The following is a 24720-nucleotide window of genomic DNA, read 5'->3' on the forward strand; positions in this document are numbered from 1 at the left end:
GGTCCCATCAGCGGTTGAGCAGGCATCGGCGGCGTGGGCAATCCCGGTGCAGGAGCAACTTGTTGCTGCGCGGCGTGTGCGTCAAGGAAATTAGCCATTCTAACGTCCATCATTCCCGGCAGACCTTCCATCACATCCTGGAATGCCCGCATTAAGTCTCTCACCGAGTCTTCCAGTTCTGCTAGTCGTTCCCCGGTAGTTTCCTCCGGGATGGGGTCCCGAGGGCGGTAGTCCGGGGGTGGGTCATAGTCCTCTTCCGTTTGGAAGGCTCCGGTGCCCTCCTCATCTTCTGCGTGACCACTCGGTCCCGACGGCTCGAACATCCACTCCTCGAGGTCCTGCTTGGGACTCCCTTTCTCCGAGGTAGACCCCGGCTCCGGGAACAATCCCTTGTCAAACAGACTCTCACGTAATCCGCTCCCCCGACGGGAGTACACCTCACGGGTGCCCTGGGTGTTGTACATAGTCCAATCATCCTGCTGGTGAGTCTTCCGCGGACCCCATTGCGAAGGGGTCGGAGGCGGCCAAGACAGATGTGCAGGCAGGCGGGGAATCGTTCCCCCCACGGCACCCTCCATCGAGGCTGCAGTCGTGAACACCAAAGACGCGGAGGTTTGTGGGACCGATCCCGAGTCCCCCTCCGTGTTAGGTAGATTTCCCTCAATTCCGCTCATGATCTTGCCAGATTCGGAACGATAGGAGAAAGGGAGTTCTAACAATATGTTGGATCCCCAAGCATCGAGAATAAATCCACGTTTTCAAGAAAAGCAAAATTTATTTCAAAGCGTTGAAGACATACTCAAACACGTTCTTTGTTAGAACTGGGGATACACAGTTAGGTCAAGCATAATAAAGGAACTTCAAACAGATACAGATCCAATGAATAGCTTTCCCGCTGGCGGGCTAATGAAACGGTTGCGCGCCCAGTCCATGGGAACCAGGCAGAACATCAGACAAAACACAGGTGCAGTACTCATGGGAAAATCAATAGGCAAGCATTACAGCATCTTCTCCCCCACACAACCTCCAGCAGGTATCTTTAGCATTCCAACGCAGGAGCAGGATGATAGAAACCAAGCCGGGTGCAACAGGGAAAGGATATGTACACAGAGGTCACAGAAAACAGAATGGCAGCTTGTTGACACCATCCTAGTAAAGGTCCGTGGGTTTTCAGTATACAGACTGAAAGCTTCATTTTCCTTTTGAGAGTTCCAGCACCTCTTTTTTCTTTTCTTTTTTCTTTTTAAAGCCCTAAAACCACTTTTCTGGGAATAAGCTTCATTGAATAGACAATGACGATGATCCAGAGCAGACCCACTTAGGATGGTACTGATGGTCTGTTAATGACGTTTCAGAAATAAAAAGATTTCTTTTTTTCTTTCCTGGCCGGTGATGTGTTTTTCTAACAAAGAACTTCCTCAGACGGAGGCAGTTTGTTTCTTATTAGTCTGTTGAGGTTGTGGTACAGGTATGCTAGGACTTTTGACGAAGGGAGTACGTACCTACTCAGGCTGCGACATGCTGGCAGTGATCAGGTGGCGTGCATTTGCTCCAAACTGCAGTGTGTGAACACTGCCATGCTGTGGCATGTGGAGTTCTTGGACAGCCATTTCATAAAAGCTAAACAGGGCTTCTGTCTCACTCATCTCCATAAAAGGAAGGCAGGTGTGTATTCATTGGCAGCGGGGAATGAAATTGTCTGGGATATTTAACTGTAAAGCTTATATAGAAAGCGGATATCACACGAAAAGGACTAAACTAGAGGGGCCTAGCTGCCCATAGGTTTAGACCTTCCACTAGGCAGACCTAGGCAGCTGCCTAGGGCACTGCAGCTAGCGGGGTGGGCAAAAGGGTTAGCAGGCCACAGGGATTCAGGGTGCAAGGCAGAGGGAAAGCCAATCCAACGTTCCTCCTATGCGTGTCTGCCATGCCTGTACAGAAGTAGTCCCGCTATGGTCATTGGGATTTACTCCCAGGTAACCATGCTTAGGATTGCAGCTCTTGGAATGAGCCGGTTGATGTTTCATTATGTTTCCATATGTATATTGAATTGGGGAGGGGGTACTAGAGTTGTACTCTGCCCGGGGTGCGAAAAATATTTGGGCCTGCCCTGGTGCTTTGATGCACAAGTTTTTCACATGCAAGCAGGAAGGTGCCGAAGTGTTATTAAGCAAGCAACATATAATCTTCCAAGTCATGAGAGACGCCACGCAGCATTCTGTGGTGACAGGGCTTTGCTGTCAGCAGTGGGTCACGGGGCCAAGCCAGATCTAAAGTGGCGTCTTTGCGGGATAAAGGATAAGATTGCCAGGAGCTTTGGGAGCCATTGGTCTGACAAGCAAGGCAACCTGCCAAAAGGAGTTATACAGAAGGGAGTCATTTGCTGGCTGTCCTTAAGGGAACAGGTGAAGTGGGGTGCCAGAGAGGCAGGAAAAGAAGCCAGATGGTGGCAGCGGTAAGGCAGTAGTAAGCCATATTAGACTCAAATGAGACTGATGCCCAGGCAGAGATGCAGGCTTGACTGGAAGCATTTACAGCTAAGCCTGGTTAGGAGGACCTAGTGGGCTCCTGGAGGGTGGTGTCAGCCCGGACAATGAAGGGTAACGATGCTTCCTTTCCCCAGTCTGAAGAGGCCACACAAGGAGGTTCCTAGACGTCCCTGGGCTGGTTCCGGCAAACACTGTCCCGAGCATTTTGGGGTTTCACTTTAAATACTTGATAACTTAAGGCTTGTGGAGCACAATATTATTTCCCTGATCTTAGAGAAATCCCAAACTCTTGGCACCGTGAAGGGTTGTTGGGGTTTTTTTTGTCAAATGAATGAGAGCACAACAAAGGAGTGCTGGAGACCCAGATTTTAAAAACAGCAGCTTTGTCTTGCATGTTGCCCTGACAGCGCAGGATTTGTGACTTCTTTGTATCGCCATAGTGGAGAAGACTTCATTAATGCTTGGCTGATTTAAGGATGGGTAAATACATCTATATGAGATCCATCTCAGGGTGTAATAACCTTGCCTTGCTAGACGCAACAAAAGAACACCCTGATGAAGTTCACTATATATATAAATATATAAATGCTACAGGTACTGCAATGAGGTATTATTAAGATCGTGATGATAGTGATGGTAATTAGGGACAATTACTTACTCTTGGAGCTCTCTGTTCCTGTCACAGCTCAGGTGGGGTGTCACCTGACGCTGCCACCACTTTGGATTTAGGATTCCTTGAGAAGTCCCAGAGTACCCTCCCAAGACCTTCACACCTCCCTTTTGGCCGAATAATAGGCGTGAGGACCAGGCAGAGTGCAACAAGGAAAAGGTTTATTTTATAGGAGGTCAAACAAACAAGGTGCAGAATAATAACAGTAAGTGGGTGAAAAGAAAAGAAATCAAATGCCCTAACTAATCTAAATATATACTGTCCCTAGCTCACTATCTCAAGTGGCCTTAGACTACTCACCCCTCAGGATGAGGGTCTCTTCCCTGCAGCAGCCTTCCTTCTGGCTCTGCCCTCTTGGAAGAAAGAACAGCTTTTTCTCTTGCACCAGTTCTTTTATTCCCCAGCCCTCTTCTTCCCTATTGGTCAAAATCAGCACCAAAACTTCCCAAGGCCTTTTGGGGTTTGTAGGCTTGGCCTCCCCTCAGCCCCATAGCTAGGGAATTCTTTGGGAGGGGGCCCTGGGGGGCAGCTAATTAAATGAAAGTACAGTGCAGGTGGTAAGTTCGAGCACTTTGAGAGCAGCCCAGGAGGGAGGGGGCCCAGAAGAAACACTAGGGGGCCGGGCCCCGTGGGCCCCATGTTCGCTATGGGCCAGCCTCCCCTACTGCTAGCCAGGCTCCCTGGGCCTAGTAGGCCTCTGGTGGCACAGCCCAGATCATGACAGTTCCCTTACACAGTATGGCCATCATTCAGAGAACCACAAAGGCAGCTCATCCCCGCCTACCACTGGTTCTGAGAAGCAAGGCACCATGGGAGTAGCATCCTAGCAAATGCTGCACTGCTTGTGGTATTTCTTTGCCGGCGCAGATGTCTGTACGTCTGGAAAATGTCAGACATTTACAGTGTGATCCTAAACAGAGTTACACTCTTCTAACTTCATTAACATCCAGGGGCTTTGAAAGGTATCGCTCTGCTTTGGATTGCACTGTTAGCAAATCTTGATGTTAAAATTTTATGAGGTTTGATGGGAAATGTCAGAAATGTTTGCGTCACGAGCCTTGATGTAGGCATATGGGCTCCTGGCTTGGCATGTGTCTTGTTCCAATAGAAATGCAGGAGAGTTTTGGACATTTATAGAAGGCACCCAAGTTGGTTTCTGGAACTTATTGGTAAATGTCAGGTTTTCTCACATTTCCCTTAGGGACTCTGCAAATGATAAGAATTACCAGGAAAATGCTAAACATCCACCAGATTTCTGACACTCACACAATACACATGCTAAACGCTTGATGAATGTTAGCATTAGGATTAGGGTTGCCAAATCTTCTTCCCCCCGCGGCGGGGGAGTGTCGCCGCGGTCCGGGAGTTGTGAATGGTTTTCCCCTCCGACGAGCTCAGCCACGCCCCCAACGTCGGCAACGTGGTGGGGTGGGGTTCCCCCCAGCCCGGAATTCCCCTGCAGCGGAAATCGGGCCGCGGAAGCGGGGGGTTCCCCGCCCCCCGGCCCGATTTGGCAACCCTAATTAGGATGTGTGTGCTGGCAGTCCCAGATACCTTTTATGATCCTGTATATGATTCTATATATGTTAAGTACGGTATATAACTTTTATTATGATTGGTGAAAATCACATTTAACTGAACCAGCATTCCTTGGGGTATGCCTAGATTTTTGAAAGTTCACATGCACCAGATTTTTGGCATTCACTGTGAGATACTATAGTTGCCAGCTTCCTGCTGGGGACAGGCAATTTATCACCCCACCTCCTGTTGGCTCTGTCGCTCAGCTGGGCAGCAGAAGGAAAGACTGGGGGGGAAATAGGGGAGCATAAGCAGGAAGCAGATGAGAGCCAGTTGCTCGTGGGCCAGATAGAAGCCCTGCAGGGGCTGGTTCCGGCCCACGGGCCGTATGTGTAACACCCCTACTCCCCCATGTGACCCAAACTTTTTTGGGGAGTGAATGCTAGTGCATTTCCACTGCACGAAGCCATCACTTCCGTGTTGTCTCAGAAGTGACATCGTTCCATCGGGGACGCCAGTCGCCCCTACCCACAATATGGAAGTCCTCACCTCCCCCATCTCCTGCTGGTTGCCAGCCTAGGCAACCCTGTGGCATGTACAAATGGGCGGAGAAGACTGTTAGCCACAACTGGGAGACATTTTAGATTCCTAGGAGACAATTTCACATTCTTAGGAGACAGGATAAGATATTTAATCAAAACAAACTCTGAATGGAGCTGAGTGCTGGGGCCCACCACATTTTCCTTCCAATCTCGCCAAGTCTCCCTCCTCATTAAAAGTCCCCACTCCACAAGTCTTTTGTCTGTGGGGTCCTGTGATCCCCCAGCACAGCCTTTTTTCACGGTCAAATGGGACCCCTCCCCTTCCTTTTTCACCAACAGCAAAGCTGGTTGGGTCCATCCCAGGGTGCTTAAATGGCAGCATCAATGTTTTAGGATCTGAACAGGCCAGTACCTGATACTTTCCTAGTCCTGATCCTCTGACTGGCTCTATGGATCAGATTTTCCCAACAAGCAGGGGCAGATCTACTATGCAACTAATGAAGCTTAAGGTTGTTGTTTTTTTTTTAAATGAGTGAGTTTTTCAACAAAATTGCTGGAGGTTTTTTTAAGTTCGCTATTAAAATAAGGCTATTTTAGTGACAGAATCATAAGCCCAATGGGTTGAAGCACTTAATATTGACCTTTGAATATGCTCTAATACCCATTTGATATGGCCTCAAAATGTCCCTATGGACCTTGTTGGCAGTTGCCCTATTGTTGCTGGTTGAGAAGGGGCCCCCATAATAGCTCAAGCTCTCAGGGTCCCAAAAATATAGGTCCGCCACTGCCAACAATTTATTTTTCAGACTTGAAAAGAGAAAAGTGCCCGTCCGATCCATATTATGATGTCTACGTGTGTTTTCCTTGTAGGAACGACTCTTGATGAGCCTTTTGCCCAGGAATGTTGCCATGGAAATGAAGGAGGACTTCCTGAAGCCGCCTGAAAGGATTTTCCACAAGATTTACATTCAGAGGCACGACAACGTCAGGTAGGACTGATACACGACAAGTCAAGTGATATGAACATATAACACGCCCACGTTCAGCTGTGTGCAATGTGAGGCCATTCTCAGAATGTAACTGCACAAAAAGTACAGGGGAAGTCCTGGCCCTTCAGATTTTTTTAATCTTATCTTTGTGCATTAGTAAAGAGGTGAGGAATGGGTACACGCATGCAAGCAGAGGTGACGTTAAACCAACCAGTGTCCACAAATGGATCATTGAACTGCACGGATCAACCATGAGAGCAATGCTCTATGCCAGGGGTGTCGAACTCATTTGTTATGAGGGCTGGATCTGATATAAATGAGACCTCGTTGGGCCGAGCCATGTGTGTAATAAAATGTAATGCCAGGTAGCAGAGACATAAACTTTATAAAGGACATAAACACAAAGGGTGGGTTTTTTTTACTTAAAATAAAAACATGCTTAAAACAGTAGCACTCTTGCAATATTTTGCAATAACTGACACCTCTTGCTCTGAATTATTACATCAAAATGTCTGTGCTGTTGCAATCTTGAGTATGCTGTTCAGGTGTGTATCTGTAAGCTGCAAATCTACGATGACGCGGCAGCAGCAGAACTGGAAGAAGAAGCAGAAGACAGGCAATGACAACATATAGAAGACAGGCAGTTCCACTGCGGGTCTGATAAAAGCCCTCTGGGGGCCTGATCCGGCCTCTGGGCAGCATGTTTGACACCCCAGCTCTATGCCAATGCTCCCTCTAAGCTGTGGAGTCTTGTGAGCAAAAATTCTACTCTGTGAGCTACTGGCATTAAAGCTGTGAGCGAGCGATTTGGCTACTGCATAAATTAGTTTGCTCTGGAGCCATCCTTCCTGAGCTAAGACAAAAATGTGTGAGCCGGAGGCTAAAAAACTGTGAGCTAACTCTGCTTAGAGGGAACACTGCTCTATGCCCTGTTGTTGGCGCTCCAGAGGAACTGGTTGGCCACTGTGTGATACAGGATGTTGGACTAGATGGATCATTGGTCTGATCTATCAGGGATCTTCTTATGTTCTTAATCCTAAGAAGAGCCCCTCAGAATCCTATTCAAGACTATTCAGTGGGCCTTCCTCCTAGGAAAGTGTCTTTAGGATGGCAATGAACATCTCCTTAACTACAAGTCTCATAACTCGCGATGGTAGTTGCTCCTTTACAGATTTTTTTTTATAATTGCCTGGCAGTTTAAAAAGTGTATTTACTAAAAATGAACTGAGAAGATTTTTTGTTTCTTACTTGTGTTCTGCAAACATCACCTTTCCCCCCTCCCCCGATATTTTAAAGCATCCCATTTAAATAACGAAGGGGTAAATCTGGACTGAATTTTCTGTCTGTGGACTGGAACTTTCCTACCTCCTACCTCCTGCTCAGCCCTGACCTGGACGAGCTAGGCCAGTGGTGGCGAACCTATGGCACGCGTGCCATCGCCCCAGCCAGGCCCAGACCATCATTAAAGTGTCGAATTCTCTGCCAAATAATTTTAAGTCAATGAAAGCATTTGGGATTGCTTTCCTTACTTTGTTTGGGTCATCTTAAGTTAACGTATGAGTTGTTTTTTCTAAAGTAAAACCTCAGTATTCAGGTTAAATGGCCGTGTTGGCACTTTGCGATAAATAAGTGGGTTTTGGGTCGCAGTTTGGGCACTCGGTCTCTAAAAGGTTTGCCATCACTGGCCTAGGCTACGCTGATCTCGTCCGATCTTGAAAGCTAAGCAGGGTTGGCCCTGGACAGTATATGGATGGGAGACCACCAAGGGAGTCCAAGGTTGGGCCTGGAGATTTGCAATTTATCTCTTGATGACGGAGATCAGTTCCCCTGGAGAAAATGGCAGCCTTACACCCCACTGAGGTCAAGTCCTTTCCCCAAATCTTGCCATCCCCGGGCTCCGCCCACAAATCTTCAACAGTTTCCCAACCAAGAGTTGGCCGCTGTACACAATCCCACCACATGGTACAAATATTGGCTTTGTCTTTCCCACAAAGCCAAAAACAATGGGATTCTTTTTGTTAGATTATTTATGTTATTTTTATTATTTTATTATTTGCATTTATATCCTGTCCATCCCGCGGGTGGTCTCAGGGTGGGTAACATCACTGAAATAAACACAATTTCAGTTTAAAACATTAAAACACAATAAAACATGATAACAATTAAAACAATGGATGCAGCTTGGAAGAGCATAAGTTGGCTATAAAATTCTGGCCTGATGGTATGGCTGTTCTCAGAGGATTTAAATACCATGGATAGATATACTGTATATATTTTCTCTGAAAAGTACATTACCTGAAAATATAAATTTGTGGGTTAGTTTTAAAAAAAACAACCAAAAACCTACCGTTATCATTGGGCCCTTCCACACTTGGATCTCATCCCTCGTTCTATCAGAGTTCAGTTTGTGACACAATACCTTGCGTTTATCCCTGATTATAGCAGCATCCGTTTATCCCGGGACAAGTGTGGGGCGAAAGTGGGGTGACCTCAGTGTAATGTGGAAAGAAAAAATACCTCGAGATAATTACAAGGGTGAAATTGAGTGCCGTGTGGAATGTAAAAATACCCTGAGATAATTACAGGGGTGAACTCACGTGTAGTGTAGAATGTAAATGCTGGGACAGGGTTGAAGCAGGATTTAAGGTCTAGTGTGGAAAGGACCGTTAGCTCTGTATGATTTAAAGCTTGCTTTACCGTTCTAAGCGTCCTGGTCACTTGGCAAACCTGAACTATGCAGATACAGCTCATAATTGCAGTTTGGGGAAATTACTTCTGTGTCCGCAAAAACAGACCCTCCGAAATGACATTTGTTCTAATTCCATTAGCACAAGTACTGAGCGTGATGCACATCACTCAAGTCTACTTATGGGTTTAGCGCTGCTCTTGATAAAGTGTTTAATCAGGTTCTGGACTGATTTTAAATCTCCTTTGATTCTCATGGATCTGTGCTTCTTTTCTTCTTTTGTTATATATTTTTTTTATAAAGCCCCCCCCCCCCCCAAAAAAAAAATCCTTTTATCTGAACTTTATGGATAAACGGGATTCCCGATCGGGGTTATTTGCAGCATTTGCAGCAGGCAGGCGGTGCTCTCTCTTGGTGGCGGGCCGCTTAACATCTTTGAACCCAGGGCTGTGATTTTTGTGGGGGGGGGGGCTGGCACCCCTGCATCTATAGCAAAAGGGGCAGAGTAAAGAACTCTGATAATCGCCTCTGCTCCCAACGGTAAAGCCATGAGGCGCAGGAAAGCCTCTAAGCACTGTATCAAAAGGGGAAGATCAAGGAGCGCAAAGCTGACACGAAGCTTGGGAGGAAGATAATTACCCAAGAAGAAATGATGTTTTCTCAGGCTGAGGCGTTTTGTATATTTCAGTGCAGCTCAGAATGTGGGGGGGTAAATACCTCTCGCAGACCCAGTTATCTATATGGTGATGTGCGTTAAAACAAATCAGGATTTAAACCAGTCTTTCTTCGGAAAGTTGGCTGTGAGGAGATCACTGGGTGGGGGTGGGGGCCCTTCATTTCTGAAAAGGGAGGTAAGCAGATCGATGCCCAAGCTAATTGGGCTATAGTTTAGGGCCTCGGACTATGAAAGGCCTCTCAGTACAAAAAAAGGGACAAAATTACCATTTTATTTATTTATTTATTTATTTTGGTAATGCTGTGAGGCCTCTTGAACTTGACATATCTTAGGGCCTCAGCATGTCTTAAGGCGGCCCTGGAGGTAACAGTATTTCTGTGTGCATCAAGAGCTGTCAGGTCGCAGCGAACCAACGGTGACCCTCTGGGTTTTCAAGGCAAGAGACATTCAGAGGTGGTTTGAAGAAGAAGAAGGAGAGATTCGACTTATACCCCACCCTTCACTCCTCGAAGGAGTCTCAGAGCGGCTTATAATCCCTTTCCCTTCCCCTCCCCACAACAGACACCCTGTGAGGTAGGTGGGGCTGAGAGAGCTCTGACAGAAAGTGGTCTTTTTCAAGGACGGCTCTTATCAGAACTATGGCTGGCCCAAGGTCATCCAGCAGCTGCAAGTGGAGGAGTGGGGAATCAAACCCAGTTCTCCCAGATTAGAGTCCGCGCACTTAACCACTACACCAGACTGGCTCTCACCTGCCTTTGCATAGTGTCCCTGGACTTCCTTGGTGGTCTCCCATCTGAATACTAACCAGGACCTGACCCTGCTTAGCTTCTGAGATCTACGTTCAAGTAATCTTAGCTTAGAAATCCTTCTCCATGATCTTAAATTTGAGGTTACTCATTGGGGAAGGAATGGCACCCTGCGTACGCCTAGGGATACTTTTAAAACAATAACTTAAAAAAAAATAATCAAAATCTGTATCTTGCCTTTCTGCCCTTCCAAGGTTGCTAGGCAGCAACTGTAGCTGAAGGCACAGGCAGAGCTTGGGGAAGAGGAATAGCTGAATGGTACAGCAGCCAGTGGCCCTAGGTTCAATCTCGAGTTTACAAGATCTCAGAAAGCCGCATTGAGAAACACCTTTGCCTGGAAACCTGGGGTGACTGCTTCCGGTCAGAGTAGACAGTTCCGGACTAGAGAGGCCAATGTCTGACATTTGGGTAGCTTCATATGTTAGCGTATCCTGTTTAGTTCCTTCTTTGCAGGGCATCTTAAAGGCAGGAAAAGGCCAACCGGGGGGGGGGGGAAGACCCCTAGAAAGTTAACTCCTCTTGGACTCTGTCCCTTAGGCAACACATCCAGGATGAGGCTTCTGGCAATTCTCCTGGCCAATTTGCCTGGCTTCGCCTGTCTTTCCTACTAGGAATGACTCGAGGGCTTTCCCAAGGATACAAAATGGTAACAGAAGTCTGTTCATCTCTCAACAAAAATTACAACCAGAAAGCCAAAGTCATATACAACTAAAGGCGAAGCAGGATGTTTACAGTTAATAGGGGAAAGGTAGGGCCGCAGTGGCTCAGAGGTTAAGATGCTGAACTGCAGACCGGAAGGCCTGTAGTTCGGCAGTTCGCTGGCTCTTTGGCTTGGAAACAGAGACGAGCACCGCCCCCTAGAGTCAGATTCAACTAGATTTCAAGCAAGGGAAACCTTTACTTTTACCTTTAGGGGCTGTGGCTCAGTGGTAGAGCATAAGGTCCCAGGTTCAATCCTGGGCATCTCCAGGTGAAAATGGGCTGAGGAAGCAGGTGATATGGAAGACCCTGGAAAGCCATGGCCAATTAGAGCAGATAACAAAGGAAAGGATGATGCTCTAAAATATCTATCATCCGTCCATCCATCCATCCATCCATCCTCTATCATCTATCATCTATCTATCTATCATCATCTATCTATCATCTATCTATCCATCCATCTATCTATCCATCCATCTATCCATCTATCCATCCATCCATCTATCCATCTATCCATCTATCCATCTATCCATCCATCCATCCATCCATCCATCCATCCATCCATCCATCCATCCATCCATCTATCTTAGTATGATGGTTCTCCCTGAATTTGGAAATCATTCCAGGACACTTTTCAGCATCGACATGTGGGAGGTATGCGGCAGAGATTTAAGCAGAGGCTACAATAAAGTATAAATAATAGATTACAGAAAATGGAATCTCAATAGGTGACAGGATTAGACGAGAAAGATGTGGTTGGTTTCAGAACGCTGCGACATGAACTTTATTAACTTCTCTGCGGGGTTTCTTTGTCTGTGCTGTGCATTGCTTGTAAGACACTGGGTTTATTGTGGGGTTTTTAAAATGTGTTTTATCTCTGCTTTACTCCTAATCAGGGGACTTATGTTAAGTAGCAAAGAGGTGGAATTTCTTAAGGGCCAAACTACATGTTACAAGGCGACAGTTCCCTGTAGGCAGTGAATGACAAAAGAGATGGGAGTGGGTAATCAGCTCTTTCACTATCCCACTATCCACCAGTTTCCCTCCAAATGTACCACCAGGTACTTTCTCCCCAAACAGTGTTCTCCAGATGCTTGTCTGCAAGGTAAACATGTCTGGAACCCCGTGTGGGGTAGTAGCGATAGATAGAAAAGAAGAAGAGATTGGATTTATATCTCACCCTTCACTACCCAAAGGAATCTCGGAGCGGCTTACAAACTCCTTTCTCTTCCCCTCCCCACAACAGACACCCTGTGGGTCAGAGGGGCTGAGAGAGAGAGTGCTCTGAGAGGACTGCCCTTGAGAGAACATCTCTGAAAACAGTTATGACTGACCCAAGGTCACACCAGCAGCTGCACATGGAGGAGTGGGGAATCAAACCCGGTTCTCCCAGATTAGATTCCACACTCTTAACCGCTACACCAAACTGGCTCCACTGCACCAAACTACACCAAACCACTACACCAAACTAGAGGAATTAAGGAGAAAGTGAAGGGGGAGAAAGGGTTAAACAGCCCCTTCTTTTGTGCTACAAATCTTGTCCTCTGAAGGATGCTTTGGGGTCAGGCAGGGACTATCTAGCTCACATGACATGCAACCTGCACTTTTCAGCTGGTGAATAAAGAAAGGATGGGTTCTCTTGGACTACCAAGTCTTTGCTGGGGATCCCAAGACCTGCATGTCCAAAACCCACATGGGACCCCGTGGAAGAGAACTGGGCAAGACGGAGTGAAAAAGCCGCTTGGATCCAACCCGTAGTCAGCAGTCCCAATTGTACTTTTTCATCGTGTCCTTCATTATGGGAAATACCGATCCTTTCCCCGCGACAGGGCTCTGAAACATCCAGCGTTACAGGCAAGCCCTCGTGCTGACATATGCTGTTCTCAGGTGTTTAGGGCCCTGTACGGAACTGTTGAGGGTTTGCTGATTAATCGGGGCAGCTGTGGCTCACTTGAGTCCCCAGGGGGACATGGAGTGGGAACGGGCCTCTGGGGAGGAGGGGTTGGGAACAGATGAGGACTTGGAAAGGGAACAGCGTAGGAGAGGTGTGCGCTCAAGGAGATTGTGGCGGCTGAGAATGGTTTGTTGGGGGGGGGGGATGCACCATCCACGAATGCTGAGACCCAAAAGGAGTCTGAGATCTCTGTGTCAGTTCCAAGTGCCAGCAATCGTGGGCGGTTTTTTTAAAGCCAGATTCATGCAAACCTCAGAGGACACTGGGATGTTAAGAGAGCAAAGTTTTAACATAATGTTTGTGATGATGTTTACAACGCCAGGCTCTAGCATTGATCTCGTCAGTTTTCGGACGTTGAGTAGGCTCGGCCCTGGATGGGAGAACGCCGAGGGAGTCCAGGGTCATGACACAGAGGCGGGCAATGGCAGACCACTTCTGAACATCTCTTGCCTTGGACACCCTCTGGCAAACCCTTTTCTTAGATCCACCAAAGCTATTTTGTTCAGGTCCTGGTCACTGGGGACCCTATGAATGAATGTCCTCCAAAACATCCTATCGTTAACTGCCAGGGGTCATTTCCTGCAGGAGCGGAGCTCCGGCAGTAAAGAGCCCAGGGGGCGGGCACATGCAACAAGCCCCACCCCCTGCTCCTCGCAGCCCTCAGTCAGAGCAAGAAGGAGACAGGTAAGCTGCAAAGCTCCCCCCCCCCAGCCCTCCGGTCCAAAACAGTCCAGTGGCACCTTTAAGACCAAGTTTTATTCAGGTACAAGCTCTCCCTCCTCTGCGAGGACAGATCTGCACGTCCCCTCCCCCAATAGCTAGCAATCCAAAACAGTCCAGTGGAGCCTGAGCGGTGGGTGTTGCCTTCTGAGACACTTCCGGTGATGTCAGGGGGTGTGGCATATGCAAATAAGTTATGCTAATTAGTTATGCTAATGAGCTCCTGCACCTCTTTTTCTACGAAATGACCCCTGTTAACAGCCATTCTCAGGTCTTGCAAACTGAGGGCCTTTGTGGCTTCCTCAATAGGGTCAGTCCATCTCGGGTTGGGTTTTCCTCTTTTCCTGCTGCCTTCAACTTTTCCTAGCATTATTGTCTTTGCCAGTGATTCTTTTCCTCTCATAACTTGACCAGTGCTGATTTCTCCAGGCCTACTACCTCTCTGCATACCAGACCTAATCCAATCACGTCAGCTACTGTCATTTGCCTGCTAATTCCATTTGGCATCTGAAATCACTCCATTCTCCAAGGTATAAGTACAGATGGGCCGAGTTCAGATGGGCAGTTTGAAGCGGGAGGGAGTCGTGGCAAAAAAGACCCGGAACAAACTGTTCCGGGTTTTCCCGGACACACTGCGCCGACTGATGCGGGAGCATACCGAGGAGGAGGCGCAAGGGAGCATTCACACTGTTGGCCCTCCCCTGGTGGAGGCACAGCTGTAAGGCGCGGCTTTCTTTTGGTAATCTGGAGATATGCGCTTATGCGCATAAGTGCACAAGAAAACCCGCGGCTTTTGGCGTTTACACTCTGTTGGTGCAGGATAATCGCACTTTCCAGGGTTTGATACCACTTTCACCAGGTATCTTTTAAACTCGGGAGCGAAGCGTTACAAGATGGGTTGAGTACGGCTGGGGAACGCTGGACAGATGTGCCTGTGTGAACAGCCCCTTGAATCTGGTTGTGGAACGTTTCTGAAACATGCCTATGTCGGGGCAAACTGCCAGTCTGAACTCGGCCGTGGACTCACATTCTAGTTGTATCTGAAGATGTGAGCCGTGGCTCACGAAAGCTCCTGTCCTGCCACAAATGTCGTTAGTCTTTAAGGTGCTACTGGACTCTTGCTCTTTTCTGCTGACCAAAGTATGATAGCCCAAGCTGAGTAATTTTAGCTTCTAGGGAGAGTTCAGGCTTGGTTTGCTCTAGAGCCCACTGACTTGTCTTTCTGGCAGTCCATGCACCAGTAAAACTCTCCTCCAACACCACATTTCATCAAAGGAGTCTACTTTCTTCCCATCAGCTCACCAAATTAAAATCGAGGTGCAGGGAAACAGTTTGTTTGCAGTTCAATCAGAACATACGGGAAATTGTTTTTGCGTTCTAAGAAACAAAGAAACTCCATGTTTTCATGTAGTGCCTGACAAATGAAGCCTGAACTGATACTCCCTCTAAGCTGTGGAGTCTTGTAAGTAAGAATTCTACTTTGTGAGCTACTGGCATTAAAGTCATGAGTGAGCAGTTTGGCTACTGCATAAATCAGTTTGCTCTGGAGCCCTCCTTCCTGAGCTAAGACAAAAATGTGTGAGCCGGAGGCTAAAGAACTGTGAGCCAGCTCACACTAACTCAGCTTAGAGGGAACACTGGCCTTGACTCTTGAAAACTCATACCCCAAATATCTTCTTGGTTCCTAAGGTGCTGCTGGACTCAAATCCAGCTGTTCTATGGCAGACCAACATGGCTACCCCATGAAACAATCCATATTTTCATATTATACTTCTCAAACTCTAGATAGCATGGTCCTTTTCAAAAATGCACGGATACACAAAGGGTTGTCAAGTCTGTCCTCGTTGCGGAGCGGGGGACTCCCGGGTTGATCCTGGAGTGCAAGCGTGCGCGCTTTGCGCACGTGCGCCGCATCCACGTCACCAGGAAGTGACGTGACGACGCTGGGCACGCTGGGGGCGGGGCCACAACCATCCGGGGGGGCATAGAGTTTTCCCTCGGATGACCGTGGCCCCACCCCCAGCATGCCCGCCGTGGTCGTGTCACTTCCTGGTGATGTGCACGTCAGGGTGGAGTTCCCCCCGGGGCCCGATCCGGCGGCGGGGAACGGGCCTCTGGGGCGGGGGGTTCCCCGCCCCCCGGGGGGACTTGGCAAGCCTAAAAAAACTCGTGTTTCATCTCAGATTCTGGTTTGTCAAAGCTTTCCAGGGATTTGAACCAAATCTTTTCCTTACTGTGGTTTGTCTATATATGTGTGTGTTTGTGAAGGTAGTTATTTGAAATTGGATTGTCCTCTTGAAACAGGAGGGTATTCGTATTCTTTCATTATCCGGCTCCTGTATAAATTGATGAGGGTTTCAAGTTGCACATGATGGGTTGGATTTCATCCCTAACTTTCACTCAGGCATTCCTTTCATAGATTTGTTAAAAGGCACTGCACTGGCTGCCGATAGCATACCGGATTCGTTTCAAGGTGCTGGTTTTGACCTTTAAAGCACTATACGGTTGGGGGCCTGTCTACCTGAGGGACCGCATTTCCCCATATGTTCCTCAGAGAGCACTGAGGTCAGGGTTGCAAAATCTCCTGACTCTCCCTGGTCCGAAAGACGCCAGATTGGCCATTACCAGAGCTAGGGCCTTTTCAGTGGCGGCTCCACACTGGTGGAATGAGCTCCCAGAAGACATCATGGCCCTGTGGGACCTTTTACAGGTCCACAGGGCCTGTAAAACGGAGCTCTTCCACCAGGCCTTCGATTAGGAGCTGCCACTGACGAATGAATCATCTGAAACTGAACATGCTACGGCCCTCATGTTACAATATTGTACATTGCCTTCCTTCATCGGACCATTTATAGCAACCACCATCTGTACTTACTAGCACTTTATGTAAATTGTTATGTGAATGTTATTGTATTTTATTGTTTTATCATATTTTAACTTGTTGAACACCGCCTTGAACCAGTCTGCCTTGGCAAGGTGGAATATAAATTGAAAGTAATAAATAAATAAATAAACAGCCAGATCTGTAAGAACAGCCTGTTAATTCATCTTTGTCTCCTTCCTTCTCTTTGCAGCATATTGTTTGCGGACATTGTCGGGTTCACCAGCTTGGCGTCACAATGTACCGCTCAAGAACTGGTGAAGCTTCTGAACGAGCTCTTTGGGAAGTTTGATGAATTGGCTACAGTAAGCATAGCTTTGCTTGCCCGTTTTTTTAACAATGTAATTTGAATTGGTTTTTGAATGATGATGTCTTGGGTGTGTGTGTGTGTGGGGGGTGGAATCGCGCATAGTTGAGACCTGAAGTAGCCTGATTGCTAATCCATTTCCCACGAGAAGGTCCATAAATCATTGCGCATTTCCAAAGCTTCTGCTAAATGATTTATAGTCCTGGGGTTAAGCGGTCCATCGGAATGGCGAGGTACAAGTGGAAAGACAAGATTGGCATTTCAGAAATCATCCATCACCACTTCTCTTAGCTGAACAATTTTTGGGCCTCATGGAATAACAATTCCGACTATTTTTTTTTTTTTTTAAATGTGGCATGCCAAGAAATCTGAGCATGGGACAGATTAGTGAATGCACCATACAAAACACAGAATCTCCACAGTTCTTCCACAGTGCGCTTGCAATCTGTGGAAGACATCAAGGACACAAATGACGGAAGAGGACAGAGCTTCTTAAAGGAGTCTCAAGATGCCATAAGGGAGAGTGGAATGGCAACACAAAACTCAACCTTCCCCACCCAGAGGATGAAATGGAAAAGAGAAGAACGTTGTAAGCCACTTTTGGTCCCTGTCGGGGAGAGAACTGGGATGCCCTGACCTGGATAGCTCATGCTAGCCTGATCTCATCAAAACTTGGAAGCTAAGCAGGGTTGGCCCTGGCTAGTCTTTGGATGGGAGACCTCCAAGGAATACCAGGGCTGTGACTCAGAGGCAGGCAATGGCAAACCACCTCTGTCTATCTCTTGCCCTGTGGGGGTCGCCATAAGACAGCTGTGACTTGACAGCACTTTCCACCACCACCACCACCACCACCACCAAATACATTTAAAATTTTGCTGAATAAGTGGATTTTTGAGGGGGTGATTTGGAGAAGGGGAGAGAAGTGAAAGAACTTTAACATAGAGGTTGCAGCTGACAGCAGGTTGCTTTTAAGAGAGTTGAAGGTCTTTGCCTTTGGGGTACACAGACCATTCTTTGGTGCTACTGCCCTCTCTGGTGAGAGAGTCCATGTAGGGTTATGAAGCACCGCAAAAGCTGGTAATAGTGAAATGAGCATATTCAACGGGGACAACAACGTCATGCCATCTCTGCCTATCCTGGGGCATTGTGGGCACTGAATGCAATTGCTGAGCGTTCAGGTTAGAATGGATAAAAGGAAGTACTTCTTCACCCAAAGAGTGATCAACACATGGAATTCACTGCCACAGGAAGTGGTGGCGGCTACAAGCATGGACGGCTTCAAAAGGGAATTAGATAGGCATATGGAGCAGAGGCCCATCGGTTGCTATTAGCCACAAGGTATAGGTACCGGTAGTGGACTCACAAGGATTCGAGGGGGCCATCTCCTTTCTCCTCACCCACTGTTTCCTTTTCCTAGGGTTGCCAAGTCTGGGTTGGGAAATTCCTGGAGATTTTGGGGGTGTGGCCTGAGAAAGGCAGGGTTTGGGGAGGGGCGGGACTTCAGTGGGGTATAATGCCGTAGAGTCCACTTTCCAAATCGACTGTTTTCTCCAGGGGAATTGATCTCTGTCACCTGGAGATCAGTTGTAATAGCAGGAGATCTCCAGCTATCACCTGGGGGTTGGCAACCCTACCCTTTCCCCTTCCCTGGCAGCCCTCACAGCCTCTCCCCCTTTTCCTGCTTCCTTCTCTCCTTCCACCTACCAGCCAACCTACCTTTAGCTGTTCCCACTTTCTTCAGCTTTCCTTCCTTCCCTCCCCACGAGGCTTAGATCCCCTCATCCCGCATCCTGTGGCCCCAGTCTAAATCAGTCCATTTGCACCTGGTAGGTTTCTTTTTATTTTTAATTGCTGGGTGTACCAAACATGGACTTCCCAGTGTCTTTATAGGCTTTTATTCCGAGCTGAGCGATCTGTTTGTCCGCAGCATCTGTGGGCTAGCTCAACCAAGTGTCCTGCTTCCGTCTCCAAATCAGAGTTTTAAGACGAAAGTTATGCAGAAACAGCTTCAGAGTATCAAACAGGACCCCCCTGTCCTTTTCTGTAATACAGGAATCACTTCTATCATATGGCGCTAGCTGCTTCTGTGTTGCAGAAATAGAAGATGGGGGGGGGGTGTCACCGTTGCCGCGTCTCTTTGTCCCTGCTTGTCTCTTGCTGCAAAAAAAGACAATGGTGTAATCAAGTCTCTTGCATGTCGATGAAAAATGCAGAGCTTATTCACAAGGTGTCTAATTTGCTGCTTAGAACAGCTACTTGGGATACATTCTATTAGTCCAGAACATAGTCTGTGCCGGGTAAATTAGGCACGTGCATCTCAGAAGCCAGGAGGAGTGAGAACAAAACGGAAGGAATAATTGGCTGGGTGTCTTCGCCAAGCCCTGTGAATTAAGACCAGCAGTTGTTTGAGCACCACATAGCCTAGCTGACCTCAGAAGCCACATCCCTCAGGAATGATTCTTCCCCACCACCCCCTCTTTGCAAAATAATTGTCCCTTGTTCTGAATGTACCAAGTAATCCCATGCAGATAACGTGTAAGGTTTTGGCTTGGACTCTCTCATTTCCCCACTTTTATCACACTTGATTTTGGATCTGGGAAATGCGTTCTCATTTTACTTTAATGATCCTGCTCTCACAGCCAATTCGACTCTGAACAGTGTCATACTAAGGCTAAAAAAAGAAAAGAAAAGAAGGAAATTTATTTAATACATGTGTCTCTATAATGTATAATTTAGTGAGCGTTATCATTTTAAAATTACTAGGCTGTCTTTGTGGAATGCTTCCGTGATGGTGACTATTGGCAACTTTTTCATTTCCTCTGAAATCACCTGCCGTTTATGGATTTTTTTTAAAAGTTCATTTAATACATTCTACGTACATATCACTCCGAAAGGAGGGGGGGGAGGAAAAGGGAAAAAAAATAAAATATTCTGGGGTGTGGAGTAAACTTTAACAGTAAAATTCATAAAAACAGAGACTTGTACGCTCAAGGGAAGTCTGTTTATCTCTCACTCACGTTCATTGTTGGTCACTTCTGACCTCGCTCTCTTCCATCGCTATTCCGCTTGATCTCCTGTGCTTGTCCCGGTCAGATTGGCTTACACCCATAGGTCACCCATCGGCTGCACCACCAGGGCGGAGGGATGCCTCTATTCCACAGCTTCGAGCCGTCGAAGAGGCTAACCCGCAAAAGCCCTTTGGCTTGGAACCCACCGCAAGGGTTCCGTGGGAGTGCCACTTGAGGTGGCACCCCTCCAAGCCGAAGGTGTGCTAGTCGCCTCCTTGAGCTTCGAGGAGAGCAACCACCATCGCTGATCCACCCACCAGAAGCCAGAACTGGCAACCTTAATGTGACATAATTTGTCCCTGAGCTGCCACAGGAGAGGGGGATGAATTTGGGCCTCCCCGTTTGGTGTAGTGGTTAAGAGCGCAGACTCTAATCTGGGTGAACCGGGTTTGATTCCCCACTCCTTCACATGTAGCTGTTGCTGTGACCTTGGATCAGTCACAAGTTCTTCCAGAGCTGTTCTCTTCAGGGCAGTTCTTGAGAGAGCTCTCTCAGCCCCACCTACCTCACAGGGTGTCTGTTGTGGGGAGGGGAAGGGAAAGGAGATTGTAAGCCACTCTGAGACTCCTTCAGGTAGTGAAGGGCGGGCTATAAATCCAATCTCCTCCTCCTCCTCTCCTCTCCTCTCCTCTCCTCTCCCTCCTTCTCCTCCTTCTTTTTCTTATTCCTAGACCCTAACCCCCTACACCACACCAGATCTTTCTGTCCCACGGCAGCCAGTTCTTTTTTTTATCATTGCAGGACAAGCTGTCCTTCCCACATTTTCCTTTTCCATACATCTATTAAGTAGAAATGAGTAGGTGTCCCCAGTTCTGTTCCAACATTGTTCTTAGGGTTTGTTCTGCCCTGCATTCTGTTCCACCTTTCTTCTATAACACAGAGAATTCCTAAAATTAATCCTGGAATTGGTGCCGATACAGTTTGCCACAGCTCAGCTCCTTCTGTTCGTTCATCTCCCCCACACCAGTTTCAATACAGATAAATCCTCGTCTGCATCTGTCACCTGGATGGGAGAACAAGATATGAATGGGGGAGAGAGATGAACTGCAAACGGTGGTGAACTGTACAGTCTGGACAAAGTGCAGAAGTTAAAATCTAGAAAAGATTAATGGATTGCCAAAGCACTGAGGTCACTCTGTGGACAGGGTAGATTCAGGCGGGGTAGCCATGTTGGTCTGAAGCAGCAGAACAGAGTTTGAATCCACTGGCCAACAAAGTTTTATGCATCCCTTGAATAAAACTTTGTTGGTCTTAAAGGTGCCACTGAACTCAAATGGTCTATGGTCTTTGTCGGTCTTAAAGGTGCCACTGAACTCTGTGAACAAGTGCAGATAATTTGCCACCCCGAAATGTGGCAGAAAATTCAGAGGGGGGAGAACTTTGCAAGCATCCTTCCGAACTAGGTGGGCAGGAGACTGTTCCTCCTTTGAAAAGGGTTTTCTAGCACAGGGAGATGTGAAGTGGGCGTCTACTGTATCAGTAGGGTTGCCCACTCTAGTCTGGGAAGTTCCTGGAGATTTGGGGGTGGAGCCTGGGGAGGGTAGAGCTTGGAGCGGGATCTCAAGGCCTCAAGAGGGATCTGTGCAGTGGCAATATCCATAGCCAATGAGGTTGATCCGAGGCACGATTATCGCTAATAGAAAACTTTCCCCAATACCCCGCCATGACGACTTGAAATATTCAGCATAATGCAAAAGAGTCCACCCTCTAAATCAACCATTTTATCCTGGGGAACTGTAGTCTGGAGATCTGTTATAATTCTGGGCGATCTCCAGCCCTCAGCTCGAGGCTGGCAACCCTGTGAATCAGACCATTGGTCCATCAGGGTCAGTACTGATTGCTTGGACTGGCAGTGCTCTTCAGGGTCTCGGGCAGAGGTCTTTCATATCGCCTACTGCCAGATCCTCTACTGCCAGATCCTCTAAGGTTGTGGTCACACGCGCCAGTGGAAGTGGAGGGGAAGAGAGGCTATTCCCTCCGGAGGAATTTGACCCGCAGTTGCGAGATCACACCTCCCTTTGAAGCTGCGGGGGCAGCCCATCACCGTGTGATCAGACACAACCGCGGGTGAGTCTCTCTTCTTTTTTTGCTGTTTGTTTCCCATGTGCCGAAATGAGGAATCGCACAGTGCAAAGTGGGGGGGGGACCCAACGGCACGGAGTCGGGATGGCCTGATCCAGACCATCCCGACACCATGAGAGCATGCTTGAGCGATCAGACGGGGGAAAGTCCGCCCGTGGCCCGTCGCAACCCATTTACTACCGGATTTCCCCCGGTGTCTTTTAACTCCGCTTCTGCGGCGGAGCAGCACGGGTTGCCGACGGCTGTGGGATATTTCCCAGATGTTGCTGTCTGATCGCTCCCTTCGGATCTGTCAGGCATTCGTGCCTCTGTCGGATCCAAAGGCGTGTGTGATCGTAGTCTAGCTGAAGAAGCTGGGGGGGGGGGCTTCTGCCTACCAAGCAGATGCTCTACCCCTGAGCCACGGGCCCCTCCCACATGTGGGAGAGAAAGAAGTATGTCCCACTCCCACTCTCATTCATCACTGGCAGGAGACATCCCAGAGGTGCTCATAGGCACCTGTCAGGCTTTCCCACTGCATCAATGAAGTACACTCTTGCAGAAAGGTTTTACTTTATTTGAAGCTACAGGTGCATGTACAGGATCACTGTTAGGAATGAGGGGGGTGCAGTGAGCATGACAGGTTATAGTACATTCAAACAGCTGAGGCCCAATTGCGGGACTTCCCGCACACGCCATCGGGCCTGGGAGCAAATGCTTCTAGGCGGCATAACATATCTCCTTCCCACAGCCCTTCGTGAGATCACCCAAGCAACTATCCAGCAGCAACCACCTGTGGCCTTGAGAGATATAGACGTTCCAGCAGCTAAGCAATTAAGCACATCAACAGGTCTACATATGAAAACAAAAGCAAGCAAGCGCATACATGGGAAAACCAACAGAAAAGAAATTTGGCAGCTTGCTGACAGCACCCTCCTTCTCCCTCTGCACTTTGCACAGCAGCACGGGTTTCCCGTTTTTCTTTCTCTGCCAGCCAGAACAAATCATGGGTGATTTCCCACAAGCGCTGCTCCACGCTCACTCCTCCCTTTTGCCCCGGGCCAAAGAGAAGAGTGAGTGCGAAGCAGCGCTTGTGGGAAATGTGTGTGTGTTGGGGGGGGGATGTTTGTCCTGAAAATGGCCCCCCGTCCCGTCCTTGGGTGCAGGGAAAAGGTAGCAATGATCGATCCACAACCTCTGCCGCCTGCCCTGGCTACCAGCAGGAGGCAGCGGCTTGACTTCTCCTGACCTCGAGTGCAAACCGCAGATCTCTGACCTTGCGGCCGTTGCCTTCCCTCCGGGTGGCAGGCAGCGATTTCTGGGTCAGATTCCCCGCTGCCTGCCCAGGCCGCTAAGGGAAGGTGGAAAGTAGTTCACTTGGCAATTTCAAACACTCCAGGGAACGCTGCACTACTTTGAGAGGCAGCCAGAGAACAAGCCTGAGGTTGGAACGTTGCTCATGCTAAATGGCAGCATTTCATGTAAGCTTCTCGGTTACTTGATTCACACACACACACACCCCACCACCACTGATGGTTATTGCAAATCGATTGCCATGAGATGGGGTGGGGGCAGAATTTACTAGGCAAACAGAATCGTGGTTAGTCACAAGAATGTTTGCAGAGAACAAAATGAGATCTGGAAAAGTTCAGGGGGTATTTGTTCCTGTAGGAGGGAAGGCAGAATGGTGCAGCGCGATTTCATCAGATTTCGGAAGCTAAGCAGGGTCAGTAGAAGAAGAAGAAGAAGAGATTGGACGTGTACCCAGCCCTTCACTACCCAAGGGAGTCTCAGAGCGGCTTACAAACTCCTTTCCCTTCCCCTCCCCACAACAGACACCCTGTGAGTTAGGGGGGGCTGAGATAGCTCTGACAGAAACTGCTCTTTTTCAAGGACAGCTCTTATCAGAACTATGGCTTGCCCAAGGTCACCCAGCAGCTGCAAGTGAAGGAGTGGGGAATCAAACCCGGTTCTCCCAGATTAGAGTCCACGCACTTAACCACTACACCAGACTGGCTCTTGGAAGGGAGACCACCAAGGAGGGCTCTGCAGAGGAAGGCAATGGCCAACCACCTCTCCTTCTCCCTTGCCTGGAAAGCCCCTTGCTGCAGTCAGTGAAACTTGGCTGTGACTTGACGCAACTTTACACGGACATCAGTTCTTGTGGCTGGAGTGGGGAGTAATTGGGGTGGGAGAGAAGGACGTCATAGGATGCACTGTGCTGGGGAGAATTAGGTGGGTACTCAGAAGGTTGAGTATAACAAACTTAAAAATATAACAAAGTGTTTATTACATAGTGTAACTGTTAACAGTTAAAAACAAGATGGGTACACGAGAAATGCTAAAATCTAACCTATTGAACTTGCCCATCAACGGAACATGAATCACATAACTGGATATCTCATCAAAAGCCACTTAGCCAGATGCTTTTCAGCTCTGAGAGCCTTCTTCAGTGGCCTAAAACCAAATAGCACACACTTAAAACCATTTACAACAGTTAAGGGCCAAGCAAGTTTGTAGTGTTTCGGTGAGGCTCCAAGTAAAAATCAGGCCTGTATATAATTCTGGGCCAACCCACAAAGAAAGCGATGTCTCTCGCCAATTATTCTGTCTCTGGCCAAGTATCCCTCATCTCTCTCTGTGTTAATGTAAAT

The 24720-nt window shown here is 48.0% G+C and overlaps 1 protein-coding gene across 1 annotated transcript in view; it reads left to right on the forward strand.

Annotated features, from left to right (window-relative positions):
• Positions 1-24720, forward strand: part of ADCY1 (adenylate cyclase 1 (brain)) — a gene marked incomplete at both ends in the record, with an annotated part of 244343 nt that overhangs the window by 147383 nt on the left and 72240 nt on the right. Inside the window, 2 exons of the mRNA XM_015421633.1 lie at positions 6090-6208; positions 16824-16935. Of these exons, the coding sequence (XP_015277119.1) occupies positions 6090-6208; positions 16824-16935 (231 nt within the window). The remainder of the gene's footprint in view (positions 1-6089; positions 6209-16823; positions 16936-24720) is intronic.

Source organism: Gekko japonicus, unplaced genomic scaffold, assembly GCF_001447785.1.
Source record: "Gekko japonicus isolate JY-2015 unplaced genomic scaffold, Gekko_japonicus_V1.1 scaffold2166, whole genome shotgun sequence".
NCBI lineage: Eukaryota > Metazoa > Chordata > Lepidosauria > Squamata > Gekkonidae > Gekko > Gekko japonicus.